General features: G+C 45.7%; 2 protein-coding genes across 3 annotated transcripts; both read left to right on the top strand.

Moving 5' to 3' along the window:
* Positions 1-4,312: 4,312 nt before the first annotated feature.
* Positions 4,313-10,596, top strand: rpz5 (rapunzel 5). Of its 2 annotated transcripts, none has more exons than XM_052065243.1 (2): positions 4,313-4,466; positions 8,144-10,596. In XM_052065243.1, exon 2 carries the CDS (start codon positions 8,212-8,214, stop codon positions 9,391-9,393), a length of 1,182 nt encoding a protein of 393 aa, XP_051921203.1. In that variant the 5' UTR covers positions 4,313-4,466; positions 8,144-8,211; the 3' UTR covers positions 9,394-10,596. The 2 variants fall into 2 exon arrangements, with proteins under 2 accessions (XP_051921203.1, XP_051921204.1); XM_052065244.1 differs by having other exon boundaries at positions 4,407-4,599.
* Positions 10,597-11,747: 1,151 nt separating this feature from the next.
* On the top strand, positions 11,748-15,603 carry rpz4 (rapunzel 4). The gene is made up of 2 exons (XM_052065245.1): positions 11,748-11,880; positions 13,418-15,603. Exon 2 carries the CDS (start codon positions 13,437-13,439, stop codon positions 14,607-14,609), a length of 1,173 nt encoding a protein of 390 aa, XP_051921205.1. The 5' UTR covers positions 11,748-11,880; positions 13,418-13,436; the 3' UTR covers positions 14,610-15,603.
* Positions 15,604-16,327: the final 724 nt, after the last annotated feature.

The raw sequence follows: 16,327 nt of genomic DNA, 5'->3' as shown, positions 1-16,327 counted from the left end.
CTTCTTCCAGCTCTCCCCGGGGGATCCCGAGTTGTTCCCAGGCCAGCTGGGTGACATAGTCTCTCCAGCGTGTCCTGGGTCTTCCTCGGGGTCTCCTCCCGGTGGGACATGCCCGGAACACCTCACCAGGGAGGCGCTCAGGAGGCATCCGAATCAGATGCCCAAGCCACCTCATCTGGCTCCCCTCGATGTGGAGGAGAAGCGGCTCGACTCTGAGCCCCTCCCGGATGACCGAGCTTCTCACCTTATCTCTAAGGGAGAGCCCGGACACCCTGTGGAGAAAACTAATTTCGGGCGCTTGTATCCGAAATTACTTTTCACGCTTGGAAATACTGGTCATTCATTACACACACACACACACACACACACTAGAAGAGCATGAGAAACAGGAAGTGAACAAGAGCCTCAGCAGCCCAAGACCTCCACTGGGATGATCTTCCCTCTTTCAGCCAATCAGATGCAGGGGCATACTTTGTCATCAGTGGGCCCGGGGGGGAATTCCAAAAGGCGCCCCCCCACCTCATACTCCCCCGCCGAATCACATTCCATCATGTTTTTCGTCTAAATATTTACAAGTTGCTTCTTTTTTGACCTGACCAAGCACAAAGAAAGAAAACAAAGCAAGAGAAATGGTCGAATTTTCCATCGGTCATTCCCAATATATGGCTACCCGCAAAAAGCGTGTGCTGTATCTACTTTCTCTTGTGATGCTGTAAAGATTAACGCTCCACCGCTCTCCTGCTGGATCACCAGTTGATAACGGGCCATTAAGCAAATGAGGACCGTTGGCCAAGGCCAGCTATGCAAACACATTGGTTTCTCAAATGTTTTATTTCGGGCAAAGGCAGTGCAGGTACAGGCACAAAACCGTGAAGTTGAACTATGACACGAGAAGTGGTATTACATTTTTTTTAAAAGGGTTAAGACATTATTTCTCAGAAATTGTGATGTGTAAAATTATGAAGCAATTCAGATTTTTTTGATTGATTTCCAGCTGGACCTGAACACTCTTTTGTAATTGGATGAAAAGGGACATTATGCTGACTCGTGCGTGTATCTCAGCATCTCGTTTAAGTAAACGAAGACAGTGGGGTTGTCGCCAAGCAACATGCAAGGCCGATAAAGATAATTGGATTGTGTGCCGTGTTGTTGGAGCTCGGAGAAAGCCGACTGAGCGTCGTGGAATCGATAGCGCTTCCCTCCCACCTGTTTTTTTTTAATCTTCTTCCATTTCCTCTCCTGTCGCTTGGTATTGACCCGAAGGATTGACAGATAACCAAAGGCGACCTCTTTTTCCTGCTCATCTTCCCTCTTGTCTCAGCCTCTGTTGACCCCTATGGGCCGAATGTGTCACTGCACGTCCTGCTCTGCGCTTGCCCCCGGAAACATCTGCGGGGACATCCTCCCTTTCGGCAAAAGGTTTCTGTTGAAATATTCATATCGCGTGACAGTACAGTGAACCCATTTATCGCCAGGGAAACATTCCACAAACCGCAAAAATGGAAGAAGTAGCACAACCTGTGGTTCTAGCGCCGCAGGTGGTTTATTCGTCCATGTGATGTGTTAAAAAAAAGTGATTCGTTTTAAATTTGTTTTTAAAATGTGTTTTTTAATGTGACTCTAAATTGGAAGATGATGGTCATCTTTTAAGATTAAAATTTTTTTTGTGGGGCATGAGGTGTTGGGGGAGTCACTCAACATAGGAATCGTAACCAAAATGTGCTTTTTGTTATGATTGTTAATCCAGTTATTCTAGGAAAAGAAATATGATGCACCCGTCAGGGCTTTGTACTCATTTTTATTCCGACTGCAGCCACAAACCGGTTTGTCCAGTCCGCTATTCGCAATAGTAAAATAATATTTGCGTTTCAGAGCGCCGTACTTATCTTGTGTAGCTTGTTTGCAACAGAGCGATTCCCACAGGCGTTATCCAAATGCGCTCATGACATCGGCACCTTGCACGTTTCAAATAAACGCAGGGACGGAAATAGTCCACCGAGGTAAAGAAAGGAGAAAAAAAATGGCCATAACAAAATCGACAGGGGTCCGAGTTAAGGTGAAAGCAATTTTCAACAGTTCCAAATAGGAGTCACTGTCGGCACAACACCTAAAGGCTTCTGCGAGAAAGCAAAAAAACAAAAAACAATTCGTGATCAGTCTGCGTTTTATTTGTTGTTCGTCAGACTCACTCACTGGTGGCAGGTGTGTGCTGACTCCCGATTAACATGACTTTAAATGTGATTGGTTTCATCTGAACTCACAGAACTCCCCAGTTTAAGAGGGTGTGCACACTTATGCAACCACATTAACTCGCTTATTTTTACACCCTCTCTTGAAAAGATTACAAAAACAAACAACCGAGTTTATAAAAGATTTGCAAAATAGCTCTCAATTTTGTATATCACCAAACTGAACCGGGGGTGTGTTGACTTTTTATAACCATCGCATGAGTCATACAATGAACTCACCCAATATTTCATGATCACTGCCAGTCATGAACTTGAAATCATCCTTTGAGTCGAGTGTGTTCTTCAGAATGATTTTTCGCAAATTCTTTCCCACTTGCAGTTGCCGACACTGGCCAGCGGGCACGCTAGAGGGACGTTTGAGGAGAGCAGCACTTGGTGGCGTGTTGGAAACATGAGACGCCGGCCAAGGTCAAAGAGATAAAAGCTAGTCGATAGGAAGCCATTCTTCACGTCACTTCAACGCAGCAAACGGCCTTGACGGCAAGCGACTGCGTCGACTTGTTAGACAAAAAGAGGTTGACAGAAGGTTACGCTCGACCCCTGTTTGTCGCCGGGGATGCGTTCCACATCCAACGGCAAATGAAAAATCTGTGCAATGGAGATGAGATGAAAAAAAAAAGTTTTTTTATTTAAATAGGTTTAATTATTAAAGCGCGAATGAAATCATCTTCCCCCAATGGAATTCATGGAAATTCTCCACGGACTCTATATTTTACTGAGTAAAAAGATACAGTCAAGTCATTCATTCATTCATTCATCTTCCAAGAGGCTTGATCCTCACTAGGGTCGCGGAGGGTGCTGGAGCCTATCCCAGCTGTCTTCGGGCAGCAGGCGGGGGACACCCCGAATTGGTTGCCAGCCAATCACAGGGCACACAGAAACGAACAACCATCCACGCTCACACTCACACCTCGGGACAATTTTGAGGGTTCAATCAGCCTGCCACGCATGTTTTTGGAATGTGTGAGGAAACCGGAGCACCCGGAGAAAAGCCACGCAGGCCCGGGGAGAACATGCAAACTCCACACAGGGAGGCCGGAGCCGGAATCGAACCCGGTACCTCTGCACTGTGAAGCCGACGTGCTAACCACTGGACTACCGGGCCGCCCCAGTCAAGTCATAGTTAAATTAATTTGAAAATATCTTTTTTTCCCACATTCTTTGCTTCACTTCAATGCACATTGTGCGACTCCATCTGGTGTGAGTGCCTTTGGCCACCGGGGGGCAGTATAACGCAGACATGTAGCTATACTGTATAAGGCCAGTTTGGGCTCTGGGATGGACCGTTTCGGGTTCGCAGGCCGTACGTTTGACACCCCGTTTAAAATTTGGACTTGCCTGATGTCATGAAAAGCCCCAAAACAATCGCTTTCAAAATCACAGTGCAACCCGCAAACGATCAGCAGGCTTCACGGCAAACACAATCCGTGGCGTATTTCCCCGTAAATTTCTGTAACGCCCCTTAACTTGTCATCATGCGTGACGTCACGTGTCCCCGCGCCGACTGTCACGGCGTGCTGGCCGAGACAAACGTGGCCTTTCATCCGGCCGCCGCGCTGCGACCAAGCGATTCATCCGGCCACCAATCGCCTGCCGTCACTAATTTATGCCTTTAGGGGGCCGAGCGATGGCTGTTCTATTGCGAACCGGAAGTTCGAGTGCGGTTGCCTTGGCGACCGGCTCCCAGCCACAACAAGGCTGTTTTTGTCTCGGGGAGAACCGGCTCCAGTGCCCCCACCCCCCCTCTTCACCCACCCTTTCTCACTCTTTCTGACACACACACTCACACTTTTTTTTTTGTTTCAGTTTGTCCCATTCAGGGGTTGCTACACACTTGGTTGAAGTACAGATAACTGGGCAAAAAAAAAAAAAGTATACGTATCCTTTGTAACTTCTCACCACTGTTTTACTCCCTACACATGCCGGGTGTTTCTCCCAACAAGTCCCTGCATGGGAGGAGTGTTTACAGGATGTTATCTCTTTCGTTTCTAGTGTGGCTCACGGTCTATCTATCCGTCCGGAATGCTGGGAAAGGATGGAGGAGTTCCACAGGGGGCGTGACAAGATACACTGAGGCTCTGAGAGAGAGAGAGAGAAAGAGAGAGAGGGGGGGGGGGATAAAGGGAGAGAGAGAAAAAAAATGCATAAATACATCCAGCAGAGGCTGGCGCTTGCATTCCCGGCAGGATTACTGAACAAGTTGGAGAGAGTCTGAAGGTGAGCCGATCTTTAATTTTCTCCAAAGTCCAATCAAAATTAAATTTTGGTTCAGACTAAAGAAAGCAGAATTGCAAATATTAAGGTTCTTGTTGCTTGGCCGGTGGATTTTGATCAAGTTGAAGATTTGAAGGTGGGCTTGGCTTTAATTCCTCTTCGGTTAAAAAAAAAAATGAGTGGAAAGGAAAAATGTAAGTTTAGGATTTTTAAGGTGAACTTGGATTTAATTAAAAAAAATCTAAAATCCCAAAAAAGAATATGGAAGAAGAATTTAAGCTGTATGTTGCCCTGCAAGTGCACTTTGTCCTTTCAAGTTGAAGATTTGAATGTCACCTCTGTCAACGGGCTAATAGCTAACACATTTAGATTAAAAAAAGAAGGTTTAAAAAAAAAGAAGCAAAAAATGAAATAATAAGATTTAAAGCCCCATTTTGCTCTGGAGTTGAAGGATCATTTAAATATGATTTTGGCTTCAATTCACTATAAACTAAGACCACGTTTTAAGAAAAATAAAATAAAATAGGAATTGAAGGAATTTTTAAAAAATGAAAGTGAAAGAGTGAATTCCAATGCATTTTGAACATTTGATTTGAGGATTTGAATGCCAGCTTAGCTTTAATGCTCAATAAGTTGGCACTAAAGCATAATGGGGTGAAAAAAAAGTAATAAAAAATGTGAAACGGCAAGAATTCAAGTTTCTAATTGCACTGCACGTGAATTGAGACCATTCAAGATGAGGACGTGATGGCTTCAGTTGTATCTTAATTGACTCTATTCATAATTTAACAGAACGTGAAATAAGATAAGAAAACCTTTATTTTTCTCACAATGGAGATATTTGCATATCGATCTAGAAATAGAAAAAAATAAAGCCTTTGGTTGCTCTGAAGTGAAGTTGTCTGCGTGGTGCTTGCGTCACAAGTGACGTGCCGTCTAGTGGCCTGGAATGTTCGAGTCGAGCGCAAGACTCATCGATTGCTCTTGGTTCGAGTGGAAAGGGTGTTTTTTTTGTTGTTGTTGGGACACATTTTCGGGTGGTGCCCTGTAGGCCGCGTGGAGGGAGGGAGGCCCATTTCTTCTGTTTGCGAGTTCCCAGCAAGCTGCAAAAAAAAAAAGGGGGGGGGGTGCAACTCTGGGAGAAGGGCCTCGCCCTTAGCAAAAATTTCCACCTTAACAAGACCAAACTTTTGTGTGTGTGCATGTGTGATGAAACAATTTCTCATTTTATGAGAACGTGTCAAACGATGTCTCAATGAACGTCGAGTAAAACGACACCGAGTGACCTCATCACTGCAGCAAGCGTGCACGTCGCAGTGGCGTTAATGAACCGTCCTGCCATGTTTGGGTCAGGAACGGGATCCAAAATGTGACCTGCCTCATCTTCAACCATCAAAAAAGATGATGTTGAGAAATCTAATGGCAATGGATACATTGGGCTTTTCTCCCATTTTTGCCCCTTGTCTCACTGACTGTCAATATATTTAAGCTACCATATCACCGGAAAAAAAAATGTATTCCACAAAAAAGACAATTGACAAAAAAATGGATCAAAAACTGACACCTAATGGGTTGAAAGCAAAATCATTTGACTGAATAAAAATCATTTCGGAATATTTAGGGGGCAAAAAAGAAAAAAAATAGACTTTTTATTTTTTTTACACATTCACCATTAACGAATGCATGAAAATAACTTTTATTCCCCAAAAACAAAAAGAGCCTTGTAATGTACTCCCCCCCCCCTGTTTTCAACATTCAAATGGGAGCTCTCATTTGTCTTTTTGTCAAACAAAAACACACACGGCAATGTACACTGCGAGCAGGAGAGTGTGTGTGCGTGTGCACGCATGCGTGTGTGATTACAAGGTTGCACAAAAAGTGCTCTGCCGAAGGCTTTTCATTAGCCAGGATTGGGTGTGCCGTTTTCCAGGCCACTCCGGGGAGTTGAAGCGCAACTTAGATCATCTCCCCCGGTGTCTTTTCTCCAGCCGACACGTCACTTTTATCGTGTCGGCGCATTAAAATCCCCCACCTAGTTTCCTCCACTGTGAACACGTGTGTTTGCTCTGGCTCGGCACCACTCCTTGACCAGTCCAACCCAATGAGCCGTCCCAAAGACGACGTTACGTTGATGGTCCTCGTGTGTGTGTATGTGCGTGTATGTGTGTGTGTGTGTGTGTGTACTTTCTGTTGTGACCGTGTGGCTGCGAGGGTGCGGCCTGACATTGACATGCGTAGATGGGACCCGGAGTAGGTTCTGCGTGTTGAGACAAGATAACAGGTCTTGGCGTTTATACCTGCCGGTGACTTTAGTGAGCTTTTGAAAGAGGACGTGATGGAAAAGCAAGCGCATATTTTGCCGTCTGCAGTGACTGTCCAGCAATTAAATGTGGAATTTCGCAACCGAGTAAATTTTTGCCGGTTTGCCTCATGCCAGGAAGCGCGTCTCGAAGCTGGCTCCTCAGAATTCAAGACCGATTCTGTCCAGCTGTGACTTGGCGGCGACCTCAACAACGATCTGAGCCGAAAATCTGACCGGTGTCGTTGGACGCTCAAATTAGTAGCAAGAATTTGTCCAAAATTTCCTTCCGATTCAGAGTCATAATCAAAATCAGAATCATCTTTATTGGCCAAGTATGTAGAACACACAAGGAATTTGTCTCCGGTATAACACGCTGCATTAGTATCATCGTAAACAACAAAATCATTGAACCATTTTAGAGTAACCAATAGTTTTGTAGTACCATTTTGTAGTACAAGAAGAGTGACTACGTCAGTGACTGTTTAAGGAGTTAATGGCTAGAGGGAAGAAGCTGTTAAAGTGTCTACTGGATTTGGTGCGCATGGATCTGTAGCGTCTGCCTGAGGGGAGTAGCTGGAAAAGGTGGTGGGCAGGATGCGGGGGATCCAGTAGGATTTTCCGTGCCCTTGTCTTGATTCTTGCAGTGTGCAAGTCCTCACGTTTTGGTGGTGAGCAGTGGCTCATTTGCATGAAACGGGACCGTTCTCCCAAACCAGAACATCAAGAGAGACTTACTGATTGACACTTTTATGCCGGATGTCAGACCAGATGAACGTATCCCGATTTTTGAGCCGACAGACAACCGTTGTACGTCGTAGCCGATTTCGAATTGTCTTGACGCACCCTAGCCCGCCTCCGCGTGACATACTAAAAGATTGGCCTTCTGGTGTCTGGGATGCTTCACAACCAGAACTTTTCTTCGTCTTGCCGCGTAGTGTGACATGTCCTACGTTGTCCTTCGATTGGTTTTTCGGCACTGACCAATAGGAAGACGGTGACGAGAGACTGGACGCGGCGCGGACACAAAGAACCAACGACGATTGGGCAGAATCTTGTAGTGTGACGTCTGACCAGGTCCAATACGGAGAATGTTATTTATCTGGTAGTCCGACAGCGTGACTGTTGTGAAGGACGAAAAAAGGTTTTGTAGGATACACGACATCCTGGGACCTATTTTTGGTAGTCTCCCATCTTGCTCTGTTTCGACTCTGCTTCCAAATACTCGTTTTGGCTTTACGGGGTTTTCTTTTGCACGAGACCCCGCAAACGGGTTGCCGATTGACCGTCACTAAACCAGACACCTGGAAACTGTTTAGAGTTTACGGTCCAAATGGAATCAAAAACATCCTGTAAGGGTCTCCCTCTCAATGTTTTCCAGGAACGTCTCCGGCTGTGGCGGAATTGATTTTTGTCGCCGTTCGTTTGCGGCCGTCAAATCGCGCAACCATGAGCAGGGTGGCAAACTGGCTGGTGGACAACAAGGACAAGATCGAGAAAGGGGTGGACATCATCGGCCAGGCGTCCGAGGTCCTGGCCGCCACCGTGGGCCAGTTACACCCGATCCTGGAGGCGGTGTTCATGGCCTCGGCTGAGATCCTCAGCAACCCGGAGGGCAAGGAGGCCATCTATTTGAGCCAGAAGATCGAGCAGGTCAACCAGAAGCTGGTGGGGATCCAGACCGAGATCGACCAAATCGCCCTGGAGTTGCAGCGGACATCGATGAACAAGCAGAACATTGACCGCGAGGCTCACATCCTGGGCCAGTACGAGAAGTTCCAGGAGTTCATCAACACCAAGCCGAGCATGAAGGAGAAGAAGAAGGACAAGTTCATCAAGTATTACGAGAACACCGAGGCCGACCTGAACCTGGAGGCCCTCTACAACGCCGTCACGGGGGAGAACACGGCGGGCGAGCCCATGCTGGACACGGTGGTCACCACGGAGCAGAGGAGCCGGAGGGCGGTGGAGGACTTCTGCGCTCGGCTCAAGAAGCTCTTTGTGGTCGGCCTCATCGCCGTCATGGGCTACGCCGCCCTCAAAGAAGGCGTGGTGGAAATGAGCCTGATGACCAAGTGGCAGGACCGCATGGAGGTGGTGGAGAAACGCATGAAAGCGGCCGTGGACCACTGCACCGAGACCTTTGTGGACCAGGCAAAGCTGGACCTGGAGGAGGCGCTCAAGGAGACGGCGTGCGCGGTCAGCGAGGACTTCACTCGTTCGCTGCTGTCGACGCTGGTCAAGAAGTACGACTGGGTCAACTGGTCGGTGCGCGCCTTCAACAACCGCGAGCGCATCTTCTTCTACAACTGGCTGGCGGGGCGCAAGTTCCACGGCAGCGGCGGGGCCAACTGGTTTGAACTGACGACCGACAACAAGATCAGGGTGGTGGTGTCGTTCTGCGTGGACCCGCAGCCCATCGACAAGACTCGGATCTACGAGCAGATCGAGCAGCAGAGGCTGAAGGGCAACATGATGGCGGTGGCCCTGACGCTCAACCGCTGCTTCCCCGACTGCCTGGTGCACGCCGTCAGCCATTATAAGGAGGTGGTGGAGTCCAACAACTTCAGCGTGGAGTCCTACTACTACGGCAAGCACAAGCGGGCCTTCCTGTGCATCCACCCGCAGTAAGGGCGGGGCGTAACGCACCGTCAATCAAAGAATGTTCATGGAATGGACTCTGTCAATCCACTTTGGTTGATTTTATGAGGTTCTGATTTCATCTCGGACCATTTAGAGCCACGAGTTTGAATTAAAGGGGACATGTGGAAAAAACAATAAAAGAAAATTGCACATTTTATTTGCTTGTATGCTAGAAATAGATCTATAGTTTGAAACCAAGGGGAAGGCACAGGGGTCCGAATCCCAAAAATGGAGTAGCGGTCTTGGGCACCCACGATATAACATTCCACAATATCACGGGATTGTCAGGACAGCCCTAAAAATGGTTGAGTAAAAAAAAAAAAAATTCCATTGACCAGTGGATTAGTCAACCTCAAAAGAGCATCAACGACTGAATCGTTAGAACATGAAAATGTATTACAACAAATAAGAGATCAGAAAATCAGTAGCTACTTCTCTTGTGTGCTTTGTGATGTGACGTCAGAGGGGGGGAGCGCTTCTGTTTGACATGCCAATTGGCTGCTTCAGTCATGAGCCCGTTATGTCACCAATCGGAGTCATGCTATAACATTTCCAAACATCGTTTTATTAACTTTACTGTGAAATTGTCAAAGAGTGACGTGTGGTGCTCTTGTATGTAAATTTGATATCGTATTGATTAGTTTTACCCCACGTTTAGTTTTGGTTAGCCATTCATCGTGAGCACACTTTGCATATCGTTCCTCGACCAAGCTGAACAACTATCTATCATGATATCTCTCCTTTTAAACGTTCCCAAATAAAGTGTATGTCGGACGAGTCTGTAATTTCATCAACAACCGACATGTTTTGGCTTAGTGACTATAGCCGCGCGGCAGCTAGCCAGACTTCCTGTTTACATAAACATTCACGTACCAACATTCCTAGACGACAGAAGACACCAAAGAGAATATCCCTCAGATTTTATTGTCATAGCGCAGGACCCCGTTTGATTTCCAAGATTGATCTAACATGCTTGAATCACTGTGATGTTTGTTTTCTTTCCAGTCATCGAAACGTTGCCTTTTGTTTTTCTCAAACTTGTTTTCCTTTTCAGGTATATGTTTCTCAATGGACAAAACACTTTTTTTTCTTTTTTGAAGAATGTAATGTACAGAACCACTGCCTGTGCGTAAAAAAAATCTACATAAATACATGTTCCATTAAAATATGCTAATTTTTCAAAATGCCAAACTAATTTGTCATTTTATTTTTTTAAAATGCACTGGAAGTGTGTGGGAGCAACCTGGAATAAAGCAAATGAGAGATGTGTGTTTAGATGCCAGATGGGTACTTTTATTTTTTGTTAGTGAGCAAACTACTTCCTGGTTCCTGGACAGCATTTGAAAAAAAAGTGGACGATACTATTAGCATTCGGGGATCAGGGTAATGTTCTACTGCGACTAAAGAGCAGAAAAAAAGGAATTAATCTCTTAAAAGTTGAAGAATGTCGCGTTCTGATTTTACATTGTGTCGTGAATTTAATTGTGTCCCCTCTTCTTGCCGAAAAAGATCAATTTGGAAATCTGTCTTTCAGGCTTCGGCCAAGTGCTTTCTTGCCAACCTTTTGTGTTGACTATGTCAACAGGTCTATTGTTGGTTTCTTACCTAAAGCCTTTTAGCGTACTGTTTCCTATTTACTCTGAAAAGACGAGGAGGAGCCACCTGCGAAAGCCTAAAGCGAGAAGACATCAACTGAAAAGAAGACTCAAAATGGCTTGAATGTTATTTTCTGTTTTGGGAAATTCGAGGAAGGAGTCTAATGTACCACATCATAAATCCGTTTTATGAGTTGGTAATGTAAACTTATGACCACACCCCCAAAATATAGTGAAGCTGACCTTTAAGAATGGAATGTAGTATGAGGAAATATCATATCAGCACTTACCGCTTTAGTTAATCGGCAAAAATAATAATAAAAAAAACTAAAAATAAAAAATGCCGCGGGTCTTAAGTAAAAATTAAGAAACATTGAAACGTTAAAATGGAGAACAATATCAATTTTGAGAGCTCACTTGTTTCTAGCACCAGATAGAGAAAGTAGAGATACATCAAATTCTTTCAAACACACACACACACACACACACACACTGCAAATATCTTAGGGACAGCTCAGTTAGATGTTATAATTTAATTTTTTAAATGTCTTAATGTCTCACTGAATAATTCGGAAGGTAACTTCTTTCATTTCATTTACTGTAAAAAAATGAGGCAAGGTCCAAATTTCTTTCCGAAAGGTTACATGCACTTTGTAACATAGGTTTTAATATAACATTTTTTAAAAAATTATAGCAAGGTGACCATGGAAACCATGAAAGTTTGTTTAATGTTAGTTGGGCAAGTTGTGATGACGTCATTTGTTATCACACCCTAAACGGGTGCGCCTAAATCACGTGACCGGAACACGAAAGTACACCGTGTTGGAATTTTTTGGACGTCTATCTCCTCAACTTTTTGTTGTTGTTTCTTTTAGAGGAGGTGAGTACGACTAAATCGCTAATCAACTCAACATTTCCCCCGCGCAGGCTTGCTGCTGACCTTTTCAAAATGACTTTTATCGACTTGGTGTGGTTGTCTTGTTACTTGATCGATGGCCGTTGCGCTCTCAAACGCTTTGTGCTTTCTGTGAGACAAAAAGATTTTAATTTGTGAGAGTGGCTTCTTTTGCTGACGCTAAGTGGTCGAAGTCAGTATATTGGCAGCAGAACGGTATTTTTAAAGTGTTGAGTCCAACTTTACTGGGCGTTGGTCATATCGGTGCTTGGTTATGACGTCACTTTCCGGGTTTTGGTGCTTTTGTCTTGTGTTGATTTTGCGTCTGCGAAAGTTTTGCTCGTGTGCGGTTTAAAGAATCTTGTTAACTTGCCATGTTTGGCTTTCAGCTTGTCGATCGATGCTTTGCCCATTAAGAGAGCTCATTAACGGCCTGTCGGCTTTCAGCTCTCCCTTAAGTGCCATTATGATCGGATATTGTTTTGGAGACTACATGGCCACTTGAACAATATTGGATATTATGTGCATGTACATTATTCCTGCGCTTTCGGGGGATACACACGTTGTATGAGAAGTCGCATGAGAAACAACACGTAGAATGACTCTCATAGCCAGTTCATTAGATACACTTTATGCGCACGTCACGCTAATATGTGTTTTTGTGGGGTTGACTAAATAGACACGCAACTAGGGTTTGTTTCTAACAATGTGACGTGTTTGTTTTGAACGTAAAATGAATAGGGACACTTCACCACCCTTTCAATGTAATGCAGGTGAACCCTGCAGTGGGCCACTGAAGTGGAAACACTTCGATATCGTCTACAGCATAAAATGACATGATGTTGATGAGTCATTTCTCCAAATTAAATTTAAATGATTAAAATTTGGGTAAGAAAGTGTCTTGTCATCAGGTTTACTCAATGAGAGTTTGGTGAGTGTTCACAATCAGAGCTAACACAGAAATAACCGCAGTATATGATGAGAACTACACACGGCAGACTGGGCGACAGAAACAACCTGAGTGCTGTTGTCTGTTACGAAATCCTGGAGCAAGCTGGGCAGACGAGTTATTTTCCATTGCCTCGTTGCCGGGGCAACCTGGACCTTCAGCGGCTTTGACCGCTCTCTTTCTATCTCTCTTGTTAATCTCAATTTGAGAAGCGGCTATTTGCTTGTACAGGGGAGAACATTTGATCTTTTTAATGTGCGATCAATAAAAAGCTCCAGGGACTAGGCATGACTTGTAGTTCAGAATCTGGTGTTGGATGTAGAGACTGTTACCAGATCAGGAAAGCTTTGTTACAGAAAACCAAACAGGTTTTTTTTTTCACCAGACAGTAACGCAATATAGCATGTTAGCTTATCAATTAAACAGGAAAATCGTAATGCAACATGTTAGCTTAACCTTAATACTGGCAAAATCACGACATGAAACAAAACTTGTTTTTCATCAGACAACGACTGCATGACAATGTCGCATGAGAAATGATTTCAGTCCCTTTGATATTTTCGTCTTTATTAGAACCGTGCCCACATCAGAGATGTCTGCCAAGCTGCAGAGGCTCGTGTCGGAGAAGAAGGACATGGTGGAAACGGTGATGGAGACCTTCGAGCAGGGCGCCGAGGTCGTGGCCAGCATCGTGGGCGACCTCTTCCCGGTCTTCTCCATCGCGGCCCCCATCGTCAAGCTGGCGCTGGACAACGTGGAGAGCAAGGAGGCCATCTTCATGAAGGAGCAGTTCCAGAAGGTGCGCGACCGCCTAGATGCCATTTCCGACCAGATGCAGCGAATCCATGAGGAGATCAAGAAGAGCGGCATGGATGCCACCTACTTCTCTGTGGAGGAGAACATCACCAACCAGTTCCGCAAGTACATGGACATCCTCAACGCCAAGCCCAAGTTCCGGGAAGTCAAGAAGAAGCTCTTCCTGGAGCATTTCGACAAGACCGGCGGCGACAAGAACCTGCACGTTCTCTACAACGCCGTGACGGGCGACACATTCTCGGGCGAGTCGGTGCTGGAGATCATCCTCAACTACGAGGAGAAAAGCCGCCGGCCCCTGGAGGATTTCTGCGCCCGGCTGAAGAAACTCTTCTGTCTCGGAATCATCGCCCTCCTGGGCCACGCCGCCCTGAAGGGTTACGACGAGGAAGACGCTCTCCTCAAGGACTGGGCCGAGAAGATGAAGGTGGTGCAGGAGAAGATGAACGCCGTGATCGAGGACTGCGTGGTGAGTTTCCCCAAGCAGGCCGAGCTGGATGCCAGGCGGCTGGTGAGGGACAACCCGAGTTGGAGCAACCAGCAGCTGGCCGACGCCATCGTCGGCAAGCTGAAGAAGAAGTACGACTGGGTGGGCTGGTCGGTGCGCGTCTTCAAATCGCCCACGGGCTTCTTAGCCCCCAAGATCTACCACCAACCCGCCGGGAGGAGCCGCTTTCAGGTGCCCACGTCGGACGACAAACTCAACGTGGTGGTGTCCTACAGCTCCTCGCCCGAGCCGGTGGACGGCGCCCACATCCGCCAGCTGATCCAGAGCCAAAAGAAGCCGGGCGTGGTGGCCGTGGCCGAAATGCTCTTCGAGAAGGTGCCCGGCGAATGCGCCATCCACGCCGTGAAGACCAGCAAGGACCTGGCCTGCGCCTGGAGCTTCAGCGATGAGCTACACTACTGGGAGGAGCACAAGAACTTGTACGTGTGCCTTCACTCGGCCTAATGGCCCGCTGACATCAAGACTTGACGCCTCCACGCTGCGACACTTTGCTCCCTAATGTGCCTTGAACGCACCATTTTGTCCTGATAAGCCAGTTTCCCCTCTGCCACATGAAAGTTGGCGGCGAGTCAATCCGAATCCATGCCTGAAAAAAAACTCAAGTCTGCCATTTTGTTTTCCAAGTGGACATATTAGGATCAAAACTTTAAAAAACGCTTTTGAAAAAGTCCGCCCTGTAAGAAGACAACATGAGATTTGAAAGCCATGTCGATCATAAGTACATCCACAAAAAGTGTGAAAAGGAAGTCCTGTATTTTCTCTTGAAAGAAGAATTGGGGAATCCGTTTGACTATTCCCTTTCGACATCGAACATATCCCAGATTTTTTATTTTTTTCATTCAGCCCAAAAGCCAGTTTGGCGGCCCGGTGGATAGCGTGTCGACCTCACAGTGCACAGATCGTGGGTTCGATCCCGGCTCCGCATCTTCCTGTGTGGAGTCGGCCATTTTGGGTCTGAATCTCCCATTTTATATTCGCTTTGGCCTTCTTCTTGCGACTTCAATGTCTGACTCGTCCGAAAATTGGAAGTACGTTTGCGATGCTCAAGTCCGACACTTCTTAGTGTTTGTGTGATACAGTACTTGGGCGTGGCAAAGAAGTTTGAGTTGCCATGAACACAAATCTCATTTTGTCTTCTTCTGACATCATTAGCACACGGCTAACACACCCATTGAATGATAATTGTTTTGTCTTTGCTTCTCCCAAAGTGGTACGCCTTCATCAAATTTATATTCCGTACTTTATGAATGTATGCGCTGTTATTAACCACTATGACCAAATTATGTACTGCCTAAGACGTTACTCAAGCAGTTTATATCTGAACTTTTTCCTCATCTCTCACATTGCTAAATGTATCTATTTAGCATATTTCTTTCTTGTGTGAGGGTCGATGTTTTCCCAATTGAATTGTCAATATAAAGATTGAAAATGAAAATAATGTCTGTTTTTCCCACTGCTGCGGTGGATTTAATTCACAAAACGGAATTTGTCTCGCTGGCATTTCCGAGATGGAGAAAAAGGACATTTTGGCGAATGTGGAAACACCCTGGCTTGCCCTATAATCACGCGGTTGCGGCTTTTCTATCTTTGTCACAGAAAGGAGTAGAAAATAGCAATTAGCTCTTCACCAAGCTAGCTGTTCAATTTTGAACAAGATCAGATTTAGTGGGTTCTTGTCAAACTTTTCCACCAGGTTCCCAAAATGCCTGTTGGATTCTTCATCAATCCGAAAATTGGGTGCCGGATGCTAATATTTTATAACTTCACCCAACTTCAAGCTCCGCCGTCACCCTGAGATAAAAATGCAATTTTCACGATCACGCACTTTGCGTTCAAATTTGCTTGCAAATTGTCGCATGAGGTACGAATTCTGTAAACCGTCAAATCAGAATTCCCAATGAACCGAGCATTTCACAGCTCAGGTTCTGATTTGACTTTTGTGCATTGTGCTAGGATTAACGTGTCGCATTTCCCGATATTCAGACGCTAGCGCTGGGTGCTTTTTTTTGTTCGAACTCGGCGCAAAAAATTGCTCCTTTCAACCCGCTGGCTGTTTCACCTTGAACATTCTCAATTGATTTTCATTTTCAGAATAAACATGTCGTACCGGATGCAAAGATTTTCTATCCCTCTGGTCGTCCTTTTCTTTGCTTTTCTTACGG

This window comes from Hippocampus zosterae, chromosome 5, assembly GCF_025434085.1.
Source record: "Hippocampus zosterae strain Florida chromosome 5, ASM2543408v3, whole genome shotgun sequence".
Taxonomy (NCBI): Eukaryota; Metazoa; Chordata; class Actinopteri; order Syngnathiformes; family Syngnathidae; genus Hippocampus; species Hippocampus zosterae.
This window is presented reverse-complemented; position numbering and strand designations above follow the sequence as displayed.

Bases quoted from the DNA above. Each gene is read 5' to 3' on its own strand.
- rpz4 (XM_052065245.1), top strand. From the start codon at position 13,437: ATGTCTGCCAAGCTGCAGAGGCTCGTGTCGGAGAAGAAGGACATGGTG.
- rpz5 (XM_052065243.1), top strand. From the start codon at position 8,212: ATGAGCAGGGTGGCAAACTGGCTGGTGGACAACAAGGACAAGATCGAG.